General features: G+C 40.6%; 1 protein-coding gene across 1 annotated transcript in view; it reads left to right on the top strand.

Annotated features, from left to right (window-relative positions):
* LOC138295289 (uncharacterized) overlaps nucleotides 1-21,121 on the top strand; it is a 114,753-nt gene extending 93,632 nt beyond the window's left edge. Inside the window, exon 5 of the mRNA XM_069233494.1 lies at nucleotides 15,098-21,121. Coding sequence (XP_069089595.1) covers nucleotides 15,098-20,989 — 5,892 coding nt within the window. The 3' untranslated portion in view covers nucleotides 20,990-21,121. The remainder of the gene's footprint in view (nucleotides 1-15,097) is intronic.
* The last annotated feature ends 837 nt before the right edge of the window (nucleotides 21,122-21,958 follow it).

The following is a 21,958-nucleotide window of genomic DNA, read 5'->3' as shown; positions in this document are numbered from 1 at the left end:
AGTATTAGTAATAGTATGGGGAGGTATGAGTACAGTATTAGTATTATAGGGACATATCAGTACAGTATTAGTATTAGTAAGGGGAGGTATGAGTACAGTATTACTACTATAGGGACATATAAGTACAGTATTAGTATTAGTATGGGGAGGTATGAGTACAGTATTAGTATTATAGGGAAATATAAGTACAGTATTAGTATTAGTATGGGGAGGTATGAATACAGTATTAGTATTATAGGGAAATATGAGTACAGTATTAGTATTACTATGGGGCGGTATGAGTACACTATTAGTATTACAGGGAAATATAATTACAGTTTTAGTATTAGTATGGGGAGGTATGAGTACAGTATTAGTATTCTAGGGAAATATAAGTACAGAATTAGTATTAGTGTGGGGAGGTATGAGTACATTATTAGTATTATAGGGAAATATAAGTACAGCATTAGTATTAGTATGGGGAGGTATCAGTACAGTACTAGTATTAGAGGGAAATATGAGTACAGTATTAGCATTAGTATAGGAAGGCATGAGTACAGTATTAGTATTATACGGAAATATAAGTACAGTATTAGTATTAGTATGGGGAGGTATGAGTACAGTATTAGTATTATAGGGAAATATAAGTACAGTATTAGTATTAGTATGGGGAGGTATGAGTACAGTATTAGTATTATAGGGAAATATGAGTACAGTATTAGGATTTGTGTCAGTAGGTATGAGTACAGTATTAGTATTAGTATGGGGAGGTATGAGTACCGTATTAGTATTATAGGGAAATATGAGTACAGTATTATTATTAGTATTGGGAGGTATGAGTACAGTATTCGTATTATAGGGAAATATGAGTACAGTATTAGGTTTAGTGTCAGTAGGTATGAGTACAGTATTAGTATTAGTATGGGGAGGTATGAGTACAGTATTAGTATAGGGAAAAATCAGTACAGTATTAGTATTAGTATGGGGAGGTATGAGTACAGTATTAGTATTATAGGGACATATCAGTACAGTATTAGTAAGGGGAGGTATGAGTACAGTATTAGTATTATAGGAACATATCAGTACAGTATTAGTAAGGGGAGGTATGAGTACAGTATTAGTACTATAGGGACATATAAGTACAGTATTAGTATTGGGAGGTACGAGTACAGTATTAGTACTATAGGGACATATAAGTACAGTATTAGTATGGGCAGGTATGAGTACAGTATTAGTATTATAGGGAAATATGAGTACAGTATTAGTATGGGGAGGTATGAGTACAGTATTAGTATTACAGGGGAATATAAGTACAGTTTTAGTATTAGTATGGGGAGGTATGAGTACCATATTAGTATTATAGGGAAATATAAGTACAGTATTAGTATTAGTGTGGGGAGGTATGAGTACATTATAAGTATTATAGGGAAATATAAGTACAGTATTAGTATGGGGAGGTATCAGTACAGTACTAGCAGTATAGGGAAATATGAGTACAGTATTAGCATTACTATAGGAAGGCATGAGTACAGTATCAGTATTATAGGGAAATATAAGTACAGTATTAGTATTAGTATGGGGATGTATGAGTACAGTATTAAGGTTAGTGTCAGTAGGTATGAGTACAGTATTAGTATGGGGAGGAATGAGTACAGTATTAGTATTATAGGGACATATCAGTACAGTATTAGTATTAGTTGGGGAGGTATGAGTACAGTATTATTAAAGGGAAATATAAGTACAGTATTAGTATTAGTATGGGGAGGTATGAGTACAGTATTAGTATTATAGGGAAGTATGAGTACAGTATTAGGATTAGTGTCAGTAGGTATGAGTACAATATTACTATTAGTATGGGGAGGTATGAGTACAGTATTAGTATAGGGAAATATGAGTACAGTATTAGTATTAGTATGGGGAGGTATGAGTACAGTAGTAGTATTTTAGGGAAATATGAGTACAGTATTAGGTTTAGTGTCAGTAGGCTTGAGTACAGTATTAGTATGGGGAAGTATGAGTACAGTATTAGTATTACAGGGAAAAAACAGTACAGCATTATTAATAGTATGGGGAGGTATGAGTACAGTATTAGTATTATAGGGACATCTCAGTACAGTATCAGTATTAGTATGGGGAGGTATGAGTACAGTATTTCTATTACAGGGAAATATAAGTACAGTATTAGTATTAGTATGGGGAGGTATGAGTACAGTATTAGTATTATAGGGAAATATAAGTACAGAATTAGTATTAGTGTGGGGAGGTATGAGTACAATATTTGTATTATAGGGAAATATAAGTACAGCATTAGTATTAGTATTAGTATGGGGAGGTATCAGTACTAGTATTAGAGGGAAATATGAGTACAGTATTAGCATTAGTATAGGAAGGCATGAGTACAGTATGAGTATTATAGGGAAATATAAGTACAGTATTAGTATGGGGAGGTATGAGTACAGTATTAGTATTATAGGGAAATATAAGTACAGTATTAGTATGAGGAGGTATGAGTACAGTATTAGTATTATAGGGAAATATGAGTACAGTATTAGGATTTGTGTCAGTAGGTATGAGTACAGTATTAGTATTAGTATGGGGAGGTATGAGTACCGTATTAGTATTATAGGGAAATATGAGTACAGTATTAGTATTAGTATTGGGAGGTATGAGTACAGTATTCGTATTATAGGGAAATATGAGTACAGTATTAGGTTTAGTGTCAGTAGGTATGAGTACAGTATTAGTATTAGTATGGGGAGGTATGAGTACAGTATTAGTATTATAGGGAAAAATCAGTACAGTATTAGTATTAGTATGGGGAGGTATGAGTACAGTATTAGTATTATAGGGACATATCAGTACAGTATTAGTAAGGGGAGGTATGAGTACAGTATTAGTATTATAGGAACATATCAGTACAGTATTAGTATTAGTAAGGGGAGGTATGAGTACAGTATTAGTACTATAGGGACATATAAGTACAGTATTAGTATTGGGAGGTACGAGTACAGTATTAGTACTATAGGGACATATAAGTACAGTATTAGTATGGGGAGGTATGAGTACAGTATTAGTATTATAGGGAAATATGAGTACAGTATTAGTATGGGGCGGTAAGAGTACAGTATTAGTATTACAGGGAAATATAAGTACAGTTTTAGTATTAGTATGGGGAGGTATGAGTACCGTATTAGTATTATAGGGAAATATAAGTACAGTATTAGTATTAGTGTGGGGAGGTATGAGTACATTATAAATATTATAGGGAAATATAAGTACAGTATTAGTATTAGTATGGGGAGGTATCAGTACAGTACTAGTAGTATAGGGAAATATGAGTACAGTATTAGCATTAGTATAGGAAGGCATGAGTACAGTATTAGTATTATAGGGAAATATAAGTACAGTATTAGTATTAGTATGGGGATGTATGAGTACAGTATTAGTATAGCAAAATATGAGTACAGTATTAGGGTTAGTGTCAGTAGGTATGTGTACAGTATTAGTATGGGGAGGAATGAGTACAGTATTATTATTAAAGGGAAATATAAGTATAGTATTAGTATGGGGAGGTATGAGTACAGTATTAGTATTATAGGGAAAGATGAGTACAGTATTAGGATTAGTGTCAGTGGGTATGAGTACAGTATTACTATTAGTATGGGGAGGTATGAGTACAGTATTAGTATAGGGAAATATGAGTACAGTATTACTATTAGTATGGGGGAGGTATGAGTACAGTAGTAGCATTTTAGGGAAATATGAGTACAGTATTAGGTTTAGTGTCAGTAGGCTTGAGTACAGTATTAGTATGGGGAAGTATGAGTACAGTATTAGTATTACAGGGAAAAAACAGTACAGTATTAATAGTACGGGGAGGTATGAGTACAGTATTAGTGTTATAGGGACAACTCAGTACAGTATCAGTATTAGTATGGGGAGGTATGAGTACAGTATTTCTATTACAGGGAAATATAAGTACAGTATTAGTATTAGTATGGGTAGGTATGAGTACAGTATTAGTATTATAGGGAAATATAAGTACAGTATTAGGTTTAGTGTCAGTAGGTATGAGTACATTAGTATTAGTATGGGAAGGTTTGAGTACAGTATTAGTATTATAGGGAAAATTCAGTACAGTATTAGTAATAGTATGGGGAGCTATGAGTACAGTATTAGTATTATAGGGACATATCAGTACAGTATTAGTATTAGTAAGGGGAGGTATGAGTACAGTAATAATATAGGGACATATCAGTACAGTATTAGTAAGGGGTTGTATGAGTACAGTATTAGTACTATAGGGACATATACGTTCGGTATTAGTATGGCGAGGTATGAGTACAGTATTACTATTATACGGAAATATAAGTACATTATTAGTATGGGGAAGTGTGAGTACAGTATTGGTATTATAGGGAAATATGAGTACAGTATTAGGATTAGGGTCAGTAGGTATGAGTATAGTATTAGTATGGGGAGGTATGAGTACAGTATTAGTATTATAGGGAAATATGAGTACAATATTAGTATTACTATGGGGCGGTATAAGTACAGTATTCGTATTACAGGGAAATATAAGTACAGTATTAGTATTAGTGTGGGGAAGTATGAGTACATTATTAGTATTGAAGGAAAATATAAGTACAGTATTACTATGAGTATGGGGAGGTATGAGTACAGTACTAGTATTATAGGGAAATATGAGTATAGAATTAGTATAGGAAGGTATGAGTATAGAATTAGTATTCTAGCTAAATATAACTACACTATTAGTATGGGGAGGTATGAGTACAGAATTAGTATTATAGGGAAATATAAGTACAGTATTAGTATGGGGAGGTATGAGTACAGTATTAGTATTATAGGGAAATATGAGTACAGTATTAGTATTAGTATAGGAAGGTATGAGTACAGTATTAGTATTATAGGGAAATATGAGTACAGTATTTGTATTAGTATAGGAAGGTATGAGTACAGTATTAGTATTATAGGGAAATACAAGTACAGTATTAGTATGAGGAGGTATTAGTACAGTATTAGTATGGTAGGGAAATATGAGTACAGTATTAGGATTAGTATGGGGAGCCAGGAGGGTAGAGGAGGGAAGAGACTAGAAAGGGCTACTTTGGAGATCCTAGTAGTAGCATGAGGTTGGGATGAGTCAGAGAGTGGAGATAAAGTAGCGTGAGACAGGTTAGTGCATTGGAGAGGGTGAGTTATTTATTTATTTTTCTCTTTTCTTTTCTTTTTCTTCATTAAAAAGGAGCTAAAAATGGTCAAAATAGGGGTACGTGGTTCTGAGCTTGGGGGTCCATTGTACGGTTGCCGCAGAACATCTGAGATAGTTATTAGAATCGAACCAAAGTTCCTCGACCGCCCTGGGACAGTCTGACCCAATTTACTCACAAGACCCTTCATATTGATGCACAAACAAGAAGTATTAGATATGTAGTTTACCCAAGACGCTGTGTTAATCTGTGGGTATAGACTACTAAATGCAACCACACTTCCTTCTTCCCCTCTCTTATCTGTTTCCTTGTGTGCAAGTCAAACCAGCCATGCAGACCTTTTGTAGGAAAGTACCATCTTGCCTGGCATGTTACCCCCATATTTCACTGTATATATGTTGTTTTAGTTGTATGTGTCACTGGGACCCTGCCAGCCAGGGCCCCAGTGCTCATAAGTGTGCCCTGTATGTGTTACCTGTGTTATGACTAACTGTCTCACTGAGGCTCTGCTAGCCAGAACCTCAGTGGTTATGCTCTCTCATTTTCTTTCCAAATTGTCACTAACAGGCTAGTGACCAATTTCACCAATTTACATTGGCATACTGGAACACCCTTATAATTCCCTAGTATATGGTACTGAGGTACCCAGGGTATTGGGGTTCCAGGAGATCACTATGGGCTGCAGCATTTCTTGTGCCACCCATAGGGAGATCTGACAAATACTACACAGGCCTGCCACTGCAGCCTGAGTGAAATAACGTCCACGTTACCTGGTAAAGGTTGGGTGCTAAGCTACTTAGTGTGTGGGCACCCTGGCACTAGCCAAGGTGCTCCCACATTGTTAAGGGCAAATTCCCCGGACTTTGTGAGTGCGGGGACACCATTACACGCGTGCACTCTACATATGTCATGACATACGTATAGCGTCACAATGGTAACTCCGAACATGGCCATGTAACATGTCTAGGATCACGGAATTGTCACCCCAATGCCATTCTGGCATTGGGGAGACAATTCCATGATCCCCTGAGTCTCTAGCTCAGACCCGGGTACTGCCAAACTACCTTTCCCGGGGTTTCACTGCAGCTGCTGCCGCCAACCCCTCAGACAGGTTTCTGCCCTCCTGGGGTCCAGCCAGGCCTGGCCCAGGAAGGCAGAACAAAGGACTTCCTCAGAGAGAGGGTGTTACACCCTCTCCCTTTGGAAAAAGGTGTCAGGGCTGGGGAGGAGTAGCCTCCCCCAGCCTCTGGAAATGCTTGGATGGGCACAGATGGTGCCCATCTCTGCATAAGCCAGTCTGCACCGGTTCAGGGATCCCTCAGCCCTGCTCTGGCGCGAAACTGGACAAAGGAAAGGGGAGTGACCACTCCCCTGACCTGCACCTCCCCTGGGAGGTGCCCAGAGCTCCTCCAGTGTGCTCCAGACCTCTGCCATCTTGGAAACAGAGGTGCTGCTGGCACACTGGACTGCTCTGAGTGGCCAGTGCCAGCAGGTGACGTCAGAGACTCCTTCTGAAAGGCTCCTTCAGGTGTTGATAGCCTATCCTCTCTCCTAAGTAGCCAAACCTCCTTTTCTGGCTATTTAGGGTCTCTGCTTTGGGGAATTCCTTAGATAACGAATGCAAGAGCTCATCAGAGTTCCTCTGCATCTCGCTCTTCACCTTCTGCCAAGGAATCAACTGCTGACCGCGCTGGAAGCCTGCAAAACTGCAACAAAGTAGCAACGACGACTACTGCGACCTTGTATCGCCGATCCTGCCGCCTTCTCGACTGGTTTCCTGGTGGTGCATGCTGTGGGGGTAAAGAAAAGGGGAGTCCAGCCAGTCGACTTCCTTAAGATGCCTATTCAATAAGATAGTTGATGGGTTAGACAAGATGTGGGAGAACCAAACCGGGGGGCCTGGACCCTAAGCCTCCCAATAGTAACAGTCAAAGTAATGCAAAGGTGATTCCCCACAAAGATTTTATCAACTCATAAGCACATTGCTTCAAAGGAATGTTTTATTGTGTTGTAGAGAGAAGGAGAGTTCCAAAGGTATTTAATCCAATTAAAGCAAAGACGAACTTGAAATTGAAGTAAATTTCGTTAATCAGCAAGATCAAAAATCCAAACAAATAGTCCCAAGATGGATGCAAAATCAGATAGAAGTATACGATGATGCAACAGCCAACACGTGTTTCGCCCCTTTGGCGCGTAAGCGGGGGCTTTCTCAAGGCTGTAGAGAATATATATAGGCAATGTAAGTCATAAGTCAGAAATGTGCTGTCAGGTGTGAACGCTAATGCAGATTGTGCGTTGCATTATGTGCTTCTTCTAAAGGAACCGGTGAATTAAAACAAACCCATACCATAATCCCAAGTGTGAACCAAAGGCTTAAGGTGACGAGGACAAATGCTTTAAATGTTTTTAAAAAACAAGATTATAATACTTGTGTTAAACTAAATGGTAAGCGGGGCAAGAAGTAAGACCAAAGAGAATGTGTACTGGCACTCACATGCTATTAATGAAGGTTGAAAAGAGACATGCATGAGAGAAATTAAATGAGACATCATATAATATATGTTAGTAAAGGAAGTTTTTGATAAAGAAGAAAAGACATACCTAGTTCAGAACATAGTACAAAAAACTTCAGACATTGAATTGTCACAGTTGTAGATAGGACCCTAGACATAAGATTATATACAATATATTTTTGTTGTTTGAAAACAACCAAAGAAGAGAATAATGTGTGTCAGATAATACAGATAAGAACAGCCAATAAATCAAAGAATCAAGTTTGCCACCTTTCACAATATAACTAGGCTGTAGATCAACAATATAAATAAACATCAAACGAGAATAAAAAATATCGTGGTATATCTAAAAAATAGTTTTTACACAGAATAGCAGGTGCATAATGAGGTCCAAATAGTCTCTAAAACATAAGCGGGGCTCCTTATCTGGCCAACGTACTAAATCACGTTAAATCAAATGCTGAAACCCAGTCTCCCCGAAAGGGGAAAGCAGGAAGTACAATCGAGCAAAATGGTTTTTACCTTGTTCGATGTTAAGGGAATGAAAACGGTGCCGTGAAATCGCCGGCGCGTCCCGCGGTAAATCGCTGCATCTCCATCGAGCAGCAGCGTGTTTTAAAGCGGGGGTAGTCTGCCTCCTCTCTGCACTAGAAGCTCCGAAGAAATCTCCCGTGGGTCAACGGAATCTTCCCCCTGCAACCGCAGGCATCAAAGAACTGCATCACCGGTCCTCTGGGTCTCCTCTCAGCACAACGAGCGAGGTCCCTTGAACTCAGCAACTCTGTCCAAGTGACTCCCACAGTCCAGTGACTCTTCAGTCCAAGTTTGGTGGAGGTAAGTCCTTGTCTCCCCACGCTAGACTGCATTGCTGGGAACCGCGTGTTTTGCAGCTACTCCGGCTCCTGTGCACTCTTCGAGGATTTCCTTTGTGCACAGCCAAGCCTGGGTCGCCAGCACTCTAACCTGCATTGCACGACCTCCTGAGTTGTCCTCCGGCTTCGTGGGACCCTCTTGTGCAACTTCGGGTAAGCTCCGGTTCACTCCACTTCGTAGTGCCTGTTCTGGCACTTCTGTGGGTGCTGCTTGCTTCTGAGTGGGCTGGTTGTCTTGCTGGACGCCCTCTCTGTCTCCTCACGCAATTGGCGACAACCTGGTCCATCCTGGGCCACAGCAGCATCCAAAAACCCTAACCGCGACCCTTGCAGCTAGCAAGGCTTTTTTGCAGTATTTCTGCGGGAAAACACTTCTGCACAACTCTTCACGATGTGGGACATCCATCCTCCAAAGGGGAAGTTTCTAGCCCTTGTCGTTCTTGCAGAATCCATAGCTTCTACCATCTGGTGGCAGCTTCTTTGCACCCACAGCTGGCATTTCCTGGGCATCTGCCCACCCCCGACTTGATCGTGACTTTTGGACTTGGTCCCTTTGTTCCACAGGTACTCTCGTCTGGAAATCCATCGTTGTTGCATTGCTGGTGTTGGTCTTTCCTGCAGAATTCCCCTATCACAACTTCTGTGCTCTTTGGGGTACTTAGGTGCACTTTGCATCCACTTTTCAGGGTTTTGGGGTGGGCTTTTTTTCTAACCCTCACTGTTTCCTTACAGTCCCAGCGACCCTCTACAAGGTCACATAGGTTTGGGGTCCATTCGTGGTTCGCATTCCACTTCTAGAGTATATGGTTTGTGTTGCCCCTATCCCTATGTGCCACCATTGCATTCTATTGTGACTATACATTGTTTGCACTGTTTTCTATTGCTTTTACTGCATATTTTGGTATTGTGTACATATATCTTGTGTATATTCCCTATCCTCATACTGAGGGTACTCACTGAGATACTTTGGCATATTGTCCTAAAAATAAAGTACCTTTATTTTTAGTATATCTGTGTATTGTGTTTTCTTATGATATTGTGCAAGTGACACTAGTGGTATTGTAGGAGCTTCACTCGTCTCCTAGTTCAGCCTAAGCTGCTCTGCTAAGCTGCCTTTTCTATCAGCCTAAGCTGCTAGACACCCCTATACACTAATAAGGGATACCTGGGCCTGGTGCAAGGTGTAAGTACCCCTTGGTACTCACTACAAGCCAGTCCAGCCTCCTACACCTTTTCACAAAGGTCAGAGTGTGGGGCTTTGCCTCCTTGTAGCCAGGTCATGAGTGTCCCAAAAATGATGATACCTCTGTAAAACCCTGGGATGTGCACAATTATAAGTAGTAATAAGTAGTAATATGTTTATCACACAGAGTAATTAACACATAATTAAAATAATGAATGGATGCAGTAAAGTTCACACCTCTCATTAATTGTCTGCAGGAATGTAATGGGTGAAATGGGTGACAGATACCTGGTAAATGCAAGGACATGCAGACTGTGTTGCAATAAGCACTAACATCCACATCTTATGCCCATTTTCAGGGCAGGACAGAGTGTATCAAAAGCCAGGGGTATTGGACTTTATTGAGTACAATAAATTCTGTACACCTCTCCAGAGCAAGGCCTAGTTAAAGTACCCCCAACCCAGCTGTGTCATTGTCTCCTGCAGAGCCTCTGCAGCCCCTGCTATGTGATGTTTCAGAGAAGGCTCACACAGGCAGATTCCAGTAGCACTCTGATTACAGGTTCTGGGTTTAATTCAGATCCCTGTATAAAAAAGAGGTTTCGCAGAGATTTCAATTATCATACCCTCGCAGTTTTCCTGTGATAAACTTCGGCAGGTCAAACCTAACAAAAAGTATATTGTGGAAATATTCCTGAAAAAAAGGCATAATATGCCAATATTAGCTTGATAAATACTGAGCTGCATGTTATGCCTTATGTGCAAGCTTTTACATCCGAAGGGGATGCATTTGCACACCAGTAAATACTTTACCCTTGGGAGATAGTACTTACCGGGTGTGGCAAACCCCACCCATTTCCACACATCCTGTAATCAGGGCCTTGAGTATGTTATGTACAACCGACAAAACTAGGTGGGAGCACTGGAGTGTAGAACATATGGAAGAGAGCTCAGGCAACATTTAGGGCCTCATTTTCAAGAACTGACATATTGGCATTGATGCGCCAGATTTCTTGCGCTTGCTGCAAATGCCCTAACGATGCCATGGATTCACTGTATTTACAATACAGAGCTCCATGGTGCAAGTCTTCATGGATGCGTCATAAATTCTGAGACATCTGCTGGTGCTAAAGCGACACATTGCTGGAGGTGCAATTTAGAACAGCGGTAGTGCACCACCACTAATAATATTTCAAAGTCCAATTCCTTGATGTGATATCATACAGGTCTTCTCTTTATTCTTTTCTCTTTTCCAACAATACATATATTCATAGCAGCAACAGCCAGCGCGTTTCGTCCTTTAACATAGGACTTCTTCAGGGCTATAATATAACACATATGACACACATCCAATAAACAAATAACAATTCTATATACCCACAAACATAATTTTACCCAAAAAAGACCACAGACCACAACAAAATTGTCAGTGAGTGCATGACTTCATACCCTATTTCAAAGGGTAAGAAACTGACAAGGGAATTCAATTTTTATCAAAGACTGCTATTAACATACCAAAAATACGAATACAGTAACATATTAAAAGAAATACAATTATAACATCACCAACAATTATACATATATAAACAAATAACACAGAAACAGAAAAATATATTTATAAAATATTTAATAAACAAACCCTATCCTTTTAAATATTTATTTACTACCACCCAAAGTTAATACGACATAGTGCATCCACCAATAATTAAAATCAGTTGCCAAAAATCTATAAATACATAATTTTAAAAATACCACCACCTATATATACGTGCCAACTCATGATTACTTGTTTTAACATACCCCCTTGCACATACCTAGTCAATTGACTTCAAACTGGTCTATCCTATCATTTTTCATGTGCCAGTGATACATCCAAATTATGCATCTAATATAAGGAAAAGACAGTGCATCATATTTTCCAAAAATCCTCGTTTGCGATTACCCCCCATTATTGGTTATGTTATTTAATCCAATAGTATCATTATTAATATATATACAAAGGAAGAAGGACATAAGTTATCATTGATTTTCCCTTTTTACTTTTGTCATTAGATAATACCCCCTCCTTATTTTAACCAATAGCCAATGATTAATCTCTTACCATCGATAATATTTCAGATTGAAAGTTACCCCTCTTAATTCATAAAACAACAAGTTCCCACATAATTATAACCATTATTCGTTGATATACACCACCAACCTATTTTTAAAACGAGTCTCAATATGATATTGTATGAACTTTTAAACGTGTCTCTCTCGAGTACAACAATTACGATACCTTCTATTCTTCCACAAGTCGATGTGCAGGGCACGTAGCAAACCGCGCTATGCGGAACTTACCAGATTTAAATAGCCCGCCTGTCCATTGCTCACCGGTGCGTATAACAGATATCGAAACAGCCATAGCCTGGGTGCACGATCGCGTGTACCAGAAGTTACTATTCTTCAAATTCGATCATAATCGCGGCGGCCGTCTTAAGCTATGTCATTTGCCAATGTTTTACTATTCAAACAAGAAGAAAAACCTCAGATTTCCTACAATCAACATTATTCCAATGAACCTAATTCTTGATTATAAATATCAGGCCAATACTTACAAGGCCCGCAATCGCCTATATCAAAAAATGATATTTGTACAGATTATTTTATAACCATAACGATCATAGCGGCCATCATACAACCAATTCCTTATTACTGATATTAATTTAATTAGAAATAAAAAAGAAATCAGAAACCACTACATATTTACTTCTGGTAGTTTAAATTGAGTACTCGCATTATCATGGCGGCCATCTTAACAAGGCTCATTTTTCACAAATGTTCCTCACTTTAATTAGAAATATAGGTTTTGTTTATACATTAATGTAGATTTACTTACATCACAATTATTTTCTCTCATGATTTTTTAGCAAAAATAACTACCAATGTGTTAGGATCAAAAAATCTAATATACCAAGAGACAACATTCTCCAAATGTATCAATGCTCCTGCCAACCCTTTCACAGTAAGACACTTATCAGTAATCTCATGTTTCAAAGATGACACCTTACCCCCGTCTATCATTTATTGGGTATAGCATGAGTGGCAAATCCATTTCCTAAACCTCACAATTACCTTTTAAATAAAATGATATATTGCCAATTTTTCTGTTTCTGTGTTATTTGTTTATATATGTATAATTGTCGATATTTCAAATAATTGTTGGTGATGTTATAATTGTATTTCTTTTAATATGTTACTTTATTCGTGTTTTTGGTATGTTAATAGCAGTCTTTGATAAAAATTGAAGTATTCCCTTGTCAGTTTCTTCCCCTTTGGAATAGGGTATGAAATCATGCACTTACTGACAATGTTGTTGTGGTCTATTGTCTTTTTTGGGTAAAATTATGTTTGTGGGTATATAGAATTGTTATTTGTTTATTGAATGTGTTATATTACAGCCCTGAAGAAGTCCTATGTTAAAGGACGAAACGCGTTGGCTGTTGCTGCTATGAATATATGTATTGTTGGAAAAGAGAAAAGAATAAAGAGAAGGCCTGTATAATATCACATCAAGGAATTGGACATTGAAATATTATTGGTGGTGGTGCACTACCGCTGTTCTAAATTGTGCTTTTCCTTTAGTTTAAAGAATCACACCTTGGCACAGGTGTTGGTTTGAGTACACACAAAGAATAACAAAACCTTTTTACACTTGGAGAAGTGTTGGGTTAGGTGTGTTGATTGGTAGCTTGCTGCTGCACCTGTTGAGAACATTGCTGGAGGTGCATCGTAAAACTGACGCAGCTCCAGTAATGCATCAGAACACAGAGGAGAATCCTATATTAAAAGCCCTGCATCAGTACTTATGCCTGGGCTGAGCAGGCGTAAGAATTCTGATGCAGCCAAGTCGTAGAGTGACGCAGTGAAAAGTTGTAAATTTCACTGTGTCAGTTCTACATGGCTTTTAACATGGGAACGCCTACCTTGCATACATTATACCTGCGCAGGTATAATGTGACACAGGCCTCTACAAATTGACGCATTCGACGCAATGCTTCAGTTTGTAGATATGGAGCAATGGGGAGAACTGATTACACTGCTGCTGCATAAAAAAAATGACGCAAAGGCGGTGCATGTTCCTTGTAAATGAGGCCCTAAGACTGTTAACAGAGAAGCAAGGAAGAAGTGTGCATCTTGAAGTGAAGGTGACAATGCTCTGGAAAGAGTGGGAGAGCTGAGTCTCCAGTTTTCTTTGAATTGCAGGTAGGAGGAGGGCAGCAACAAAGATATTTCCAGGGAATCAGACAGCCTAGCATGGTCAAGCATCCAGGTAGACCAGGAACCTGCCTCTATAAACATCAGCTGCAGCACTTGTCTTCAGCTCCCCAGAACTAGCGGGTCTTTTAACTCAGCAGACTATGGACCTGATTTAGATTTTGGAGGATGAGTTACTCCGTCACAACGGTGACAGGTTTCCCGGCCACCGAAATCCAAATCCCATAGGATCAGATTTCAGTGGACGGGATATCCGTCAGCTTTGTGACAGAGTAACCTGTCTGCCAATATCTAAATCAGGCTATATATCATGCTTGGTTTTGAATTGGAATTAATGGAGGAAAAAAAAAAAAAGTCTTCCTGCGCTAAGAAATACTAGGAAGAGAGGATTGTGTCTGCTGACTAAATTGGTGACGCTGGAACTTGGAGACCTGAATTATAATCCGGGTTAAATCACCTAACCGAACAATTTTGTGATTCTAGGTGAAACACATTATCTCTCTGTCCCTCAGACTGTAACTATGAAAAAACTACTGTACAGTGTACCGTCCCTTTCCATGTTTCTCCATCACATCCTGTTATGTGGACCTGGACCACCACCAGGTTCTACACACCATCCAGTCCAACACCCGTCTTCTTATGTTGGTGATGCTCCTGTTAGAATTGAAGGCTCTATGTGAAGTGCTCTTCTGCTCCAGGGAGCTACTTCAGTACTATCCCAAAGGTTTTGTGTAGCAATTATTTTTAATGGCATAAATTAAGTACTAAACAATAACAGCAAATTTAGTGACATGCAAGTCCAGCATGAACCCATATTGAGTTACACTAATAACAAACAATCATGATATATAAGAAAGGGAAAAAAAGAAAGAGAGTCTTAAGAAAATAAGCTAGAGAAGGAGGAAAGTAAACAGAAGGAGGGAAGAAGGACAGTAAGAAAGGAAGAGAGGGAAGACTGAGCTCCACATTCCCTCTGATTTTAGAAAACTAAAAAAGAGAAGGTCTTGTGACTGTTGATTTTGCAGCAAAGACAATTAATCTGATTGTTATTCTCTCCTACAGACAGCAAAGCAACTTCTTGACAACCGTCCAACAGAAACAGATCGAAGTTTGCCCGAGATCGAAGGTGTCAACCATGAAGTAATTCTTATGCTTGGGTCTGATGAGACTGTAAGGACCAGCGGTGAATCTTTGTTTCAGAAGGCGAGAGGAACCAGCAGGCAGAGGACACTGATGCAATGGAATGAGAAGATGCATCACTTCTCTCTTCTCCGCACAAGGGGCGCCAACACCGTGGAGGTGACACCGCATACAAAGCTCCTTCTTGTAGGCCATGGGGGCGTGAGAGGTGGAGACTTTATTTTGGGCGGGAAGACTTCGAAGCAATTAGCTGAGTCCCTGCTTTCCCTTTCAAAAGAAAGAGCAGAGCTTCACATGTCTAAGAAAAGTAGAACCCTTAGAGAAGTTAGTTTGGTTTCCTGTGATGTTGTGGGAGCCAAGGGGAAGCAGTTTGTGGAGGAGCTTTTGGTGAATATGAGAAAAGGGGGGCTGGAAGTTGAGTCACTTTCAGTTCGAACTGTCACAACCTATGTCTTACCTGATGGAACCAAGAGAACCTCAGAGTCAGATGCTTCTGAGCTCTGGAACCATCACAACCCAAAGCACAAGAAAACATTCTACTTAGGGGATGACAACAAAATTCACGAGACTACAGAGAGTTCAAGAAAGAGTCACCAGTGGCATGAAGAGACTAAAGGTACATTAGAATTACACCCACTTAGCCCCCCAACAAACGACCCTCTTTATGTGGGATACAAGAATAAGTATTATCTCATTGAAGATGACGTAGTTAATGACATCATTGAGACCAAAGTCAGAGAGCTTTTTCCTTTAAATATTGTGCCAGCACAGAATATGCGGGATACATTAGTGGAGAATTTGGAAATATTTAGAATGGGTGGTAACAGAGTATTCAAAGATGTCAGAACAGTGCAGAGCATGAATGGATTGATGGATAATATCAATCAGATAATCCAGGATTCCAACCAGATTCGCCGTGAGATGTTGCAAAATAAAATCAAATTATTACAGCGTGAGAAGATTATTGAGAGTCAGAACTTTGACCTGAAAACCACATGGGAAACACTTCATGAGCGAGCAGAGACAAACAACAATCTTAGAGATTTGGAAGCTGAAATCCTCCAGAGGTTATCCAGTGAATTTCGATATTTTCGCTTCAGACATTTTGTTTATGAAATTAATTTAAGTAACTTCTATGTTTTTTTCTACGGAGCAACAGAGCAAGGGCGTGGAAATCTTCCAGCTGAAATCAAAGAAGATTACTCTTCAATGGGCCAAATGTACAGCAAAGACAACTTTGTAGAAATGGCCAAAAACTGGGTTGATGGACGGCATGAAAGAATTCCTAACAACATCAATGTTTATGATGGCATGGCTGTTCTTGCAACTCACATCTCTGAAGCTGTTCGTAACCCCCGGGTGTTTATAACAAATAGGCTGATGTGGGATGCAACCTCCAAATGGGCAGATTTTAAGGACTGTAATCCAATGGCAAAGGGGGGGACTTGGAAGGGGCTGGTAGCCGGAATAGGCGTGGAACACCTGCCTTCCGCTGGTGTACATGCTGATACATTGGCTGCTATGAAGTTGTGGATTACAAGGAGAAGTAGAGACAATTTCATCACTGGCCAGCTAAACAATGCAGAGCTACCCTTAGAAGCACTTACAAATAGAGTACGGATGCAGATCCTTGATAGGTTACCAGCCGATAACACAGAGATTGATTATAGATGCAGAGCACAGATAGGACCTCTGTCTGACAAGGATGTGGGGCGGATGCAAGGGTTCGAGGAGGCGGTGCGCGGGAAGAGTCTGCAGCCACAGTTACTTCTGAAGGCAGCAGAAGATCAGCAGCACTTACAGAAAAAGATCAGGGACATCATGGCGGACCACAGCTATGGAGATCTCTCCGACTATCAGAAAGTCAAGTCACTTGAGAAATACAGTGGAGGATTGAAGCTAGAATTACAGAGTGAGACAGACCCCTTGATGACGAAAGAGATAATTATCCCTAGAGAAGCAGGAGCTTTGAAATCAGAGGAGCTCATCCATTCCCACTTCAGCGATGTTCACACTACATCTAGCAAGATTAATCACGGTTTGGGCATCTACGGTACCCTTATGGGCTTCCAAGCAGCAAACCAGATGTTCTCCCAAGGGCGGGATTTGGAGGGCGGCATCATGGTGGCTCAGGGCGTTCACGGCCTAACAGAACTCTCCGGTGTTAATGTAGTCGTCAATGACTTCATCAGCAGCACCTCAAAGCAGGCGGTTACAAAGATCTCTGAGAGGCTAGAAGGTGTAGCTGCTGCTAAATTTACTAACTCATTGTCTTCGATAGGAGAAGCAGCCGAGAGCATTCCAGTCCTTTCTGTTGCATTTACAGCATTTAATATATATGAAGATATTAAGCAGGACACCACCATTGGATTTGTTGATGCAGCGTTGGATGGAATAATATTAGTAACCAGCTTGCTTGGGCCTGAAATGCTGCCAGTCACAGTTGGTTTGACGATAATCCGCTTGGCGATAGATCCTTTGTACTATGAGATCAGGCACGAGATTGACTCATTGCCTCCAGGCGCCAGTTATGGGCAACGGTTTGTGGCAGTCCTAAAGGGCATTGGACTCGCTGTGAGGGACATTATTAATTCTTTTGTGGAAATAATAAATCAGTTTAGCATTTTCCATACATTCAGTGAGATCCATGACCTAGAGGAAGAGCACAGAAAGAGCATGCGCCTGGTGGACGAGCTGAAGACCCCTGATAACTACTTCAAGGTCGATGAACATGGGGAAGGTGACAGGTGCCACACCATGATTGACTTCACCCAGGGGAGAGATTCTGCCTACGGAGGTGATCTGTACGTTGAGTTGACCGATCACAACTCTATGATCGTCACCATTGATGACCCTGTTACTTCTGGAAGACTGCCAAAAGAGTATCCTTTCCAGAGAGGGTGCGAAACACTGGACATCATTTTAGGATTTGGAGAAGCGGTTAAAGTTGCACTTCTTAAAAAATCAGCCACTTTTTTGTGGATCCCAGTGAGGAAAGAAGAGGTGATTGGCTCGGTTGTACCTGATGAAGGTTCTTTGCATGGCACCTACGCAGGCAACTCAAAACCAAACCGGTTCTATGCTGTCCAGCAAAGAAAACCACCTGGCCTGCATTATTCACTCGATAGATACTTCTATAGGCTATATGGTAACAACGGGAATGATGTTTTCTTTCTGGGGCCACAGAGAAGCTTGGTTCATGGTGGAAATGGCCAAGATGTCTACTTCATCCCTGAGGACGGTGGCGACACAGACATTTGTAACCAGGCAGAGGATCAGGCCATGGATCTTGTAGTAATCAACATTAAATTCAGCCAGATATCAGCAAGGAAAGAAGGACAGGACTTGAAGCTGTTCTACAACAACGATCACCATGTAGTCATCAGGAGGTGGTTTATGGGAGATTCGTATAGACACCTGAGTTTTAAAAGTCGCGACGGAGCGTTGTTTAAGGTGGGAAAAGTTCTACTGGATGGCAGAGTCACCCTAGAAGTGACAGCTCTGGATTATTCTGAAGACTCTGCGGGGTGCAATGTAAATATGAAACACTCACCCTGGGAAAGAGTTATCCTTGTTAAAGGAAGTGATTACAATGATATCATTGTAGGCAATGATATCGGCAATGTTCTTCAGGGAGGGAAGGGTGTCAACCTTCTCAGTGGGGGCAATGGCAAAGACATGTATGTAGTGGAAGAGAAAGAGAGCTGTGACACAATCAATAACCAAGCTTCGGATGGAGAAATAGACATCGTTCTAATAGCAGCTGAGTATAAAAATGTAAAAGTAACCATCGTCAGCACATCTTCTATCAAGGTCTGGGATTCTGCCTCTTCGGCCTGTGTGGTTATCAAGGGATGGAAGCTGGGCTGGGAATGGCAGCACATCATATTCCAAACCAAAGACTTTGTTGTTTTCCATGTGTCAAACACGACAGCTGAGCCCAAGATAGTGCCGTTAATCATGGACTTCCGTAACTCAAAGATAGGGGTGTCCCTTGACCTAAACACTGTTCCAGGGAATGAGCACATAATGACTGTCATAGGGTCATCATTCCAGGATGTGATAATTGGCAATGGAAAACCCAACTTCTTTGGTGGTGGCGATGGTGATTTCCTAAAGGGAGGGGACGGCCGTGACACTTACATCGTTGATTGCAAAAGTGAGCACCCTGCTATTATCAGTAACTATGCAGAAGACAGCTTGCCTGATGTTTTGTTTTTCAAAGAGAAGTTTAGGGCACTGAGTTTTACAAACACCGCAGACTCACCTGACGTCATCATCAGGGGTAGGAGATGTGCTGTCCGTTTGCAAAATTGGCATCTATCTGAACGGGACAGGCATCTGTGGATCCAGACAGAGGATGGGATTACTTTCAATCTTGGCAATCGAAATGTACCCCTAGTCTATGCCATGGACTTTTCCAGGTCAGGTGACCCATCAGATAGCCATCCTGACACCATTGACACTCGCAGTGGTGTCTTCTCAAATGCAACTAAGATAATTGGTCCCCCAAAGTTTGTTACAATATGGGGAAATGAGAAGGACAATTTCATTGACCCTGGTAGCGGGGGCGCCTTTATGAGTGGTCTCAATGGTAAAGACACGTATATACTCAAAAAAGAATATCAAGGAAGATATATTCTTGATAATTATGCAGAAGACCGAAATATTGATTTTCTTTTTCTCGATGCTGAGTTTAAGGCTATCAATATTTCACGTTTATCAAAAACAGATTTGCTTATTAGTGCGCCACCTGCAGCCAGGTGGACATGTGAGCTAAAAAAATACATTCAGCATAAAGAGCAGAGACACCTGATAATGAAGAGCAGGGATCAGGTTTGGTTCACTTTGGCTGAAAAAACTTTTCAGATCCAGCCCCTATTTCTGGATAGTAAAGATCTTCCAACAGACCTCCACATGAACCTGTCTGATAGCCATCTTCTCACCGTCCCAACTCTATATGGATCAATTTTGAAAAGAAACACCATCATAGGAAATGATCTCAATAACGCATTGGTGGGTGGAAAGGATATGGACGTGCTCTATGGACTTGGGGGCAATGACATTCTCCAGGGGTCTGATGGGACAGACTACCTCTCAGGTGGAACTGGTGATGATGAGGTCCATGGAGGAGAGGGAGACGACTATATTTTGTCCGGAGCCGGGGATGATGTTATTTATCCTGGGCCAGGCTCAGATAAAGTCTATGGGGGATCTGGGTCTGATACTGTACTCTTCTGGGGGAACCACACTGATCAAACTGGAGTTCTGGTAAACCTAGGCTTGGGCTACGGCACAGGTGCCGATGCTGAAGGTGATCTCTACTTCAGTGTGGAGAATGTGCTTGGAACCAGTTACAATGATATCCTTGTAGGGAGCGACAATGACAATTACCTAAGCGGTGAAGGCGGAAGTGACCTTATTCTGCCAATGGGGGGTTATGATGTTCTCCATGGCGGGGAAGGAAGTGACATTTATTACCTGCGGCGGGCAACTGGTCTCAAAAGAATAGACAACTTCTCTAAAGATAAGGCCATGGATATGATCTACTTTGGAACTGTGGGTAATGATGAAGTAAAAGACATTCAATTTAGGAAACTAGAAGATGACTTAGAGATAACATTTCCTACAGGCACCGAGACAGACTTTCTAGAAGGGGTTCTCATGAAAAACTGGTTCAAATCGATACAGTATCGTCATGTTTTGATAATGTTTGGAACAGTGATTTCTTTAGATTCTTTGCTTCATAACCTGCAAACTCTGGGGACTTGTGTGGTGCAGGTGAAGTCTTCAGCCTTTATAAAGAAGTGTTAGAATATTTTGCCTAATTCAATATAAAGAGAAAAAAAAATATGACCAAGAAAAAAATTCAAGTTCAGTGCACAGGAATGTGATCTTATTGCATATTACATACAATCGAGTACAACAAATATTAAACACAAGTGAATACCATAAATGTGTTTTTCTATTTAGTTTGCTACTTCTATCGATGTAAAACGTAATCTTTCCATTTCTTTTCGCCATAAAGTTGAACTACAAGTAACAGAATCAGGGCCAGAGCCACCCCACTTCTCAAGAGAACCAAGATCTCAGCAATTCTACTTTCCACGTTGTGTACCAAGATCTTTTCATAAAGCCACTGGGTATACTGTTCTGTTTTTCTTCTCTTCTCTGACAACATAATCTGATAGAGACATCTAGTTACAGATTCCTTACCTTTGAATTCCAGACTGGATCCAGAATCTTTTTCCCCAGTAAATCTGCGTGTCCGAAGAGGGCGTCTTGGGACTCCATACTGATGTCGTCCATCAATTGCAATGTCGACGGAGTCCATATTATCCCCTCCCTGACGTGCTGACAATATTATCTTCTTTTCCAAGTTTGTAATGCGGATCAAGAGTGGTTATCAAGATGTTTTTTGTCAAGGGAACTGTGTGCCTTTTTCTTATGTCTTCGGGGTTTAAGCCCTGTAGGTCTTGTGGCAGGCAGATGTCAGTCACAGATCCACATACTATTTGTATGTGGTGCCTCGGGGAGGACCACGACTCTGAGGAGTGTGGCTACTACCGTCATCTTCACCCAAAAGCGTTCATAGAGCATCACGTCGTCGATCTCCTTTGAGATCCTATGAGCGATCGCGGGACCTATCCAGTAGCCGTTCACATGAGTGTCTGTCACCATCGACGTCACAGGGGAAGACCTCAAAACACAAATAGTCAAAAGTGACACATAAGTCATGCATCTCTGATGCCATCTCCCAGCCTTCGCCTGTGGAGTCGACAC

Source organism: Pleurodeles waltl, chromosome 5, assembly GCF_031143425.1.
Source record: "Pleurodeles waltl isolate 20211129_DDA chromosome 5, aPleWal1.hap1.20221129, whole genome shotgun sequence".
Lineage (NCBI taxonomy): Eukaryota > Metazoa > Chordata > Amphibia > Caudata > Salamandridae > Pleurodeles > Pleurodeles waltl.
The sequence above is the reverse complement of the archived record's forward strand: the minus strand, read 5'-3'. Positions and strand labels throughout refer to the sequence as shown.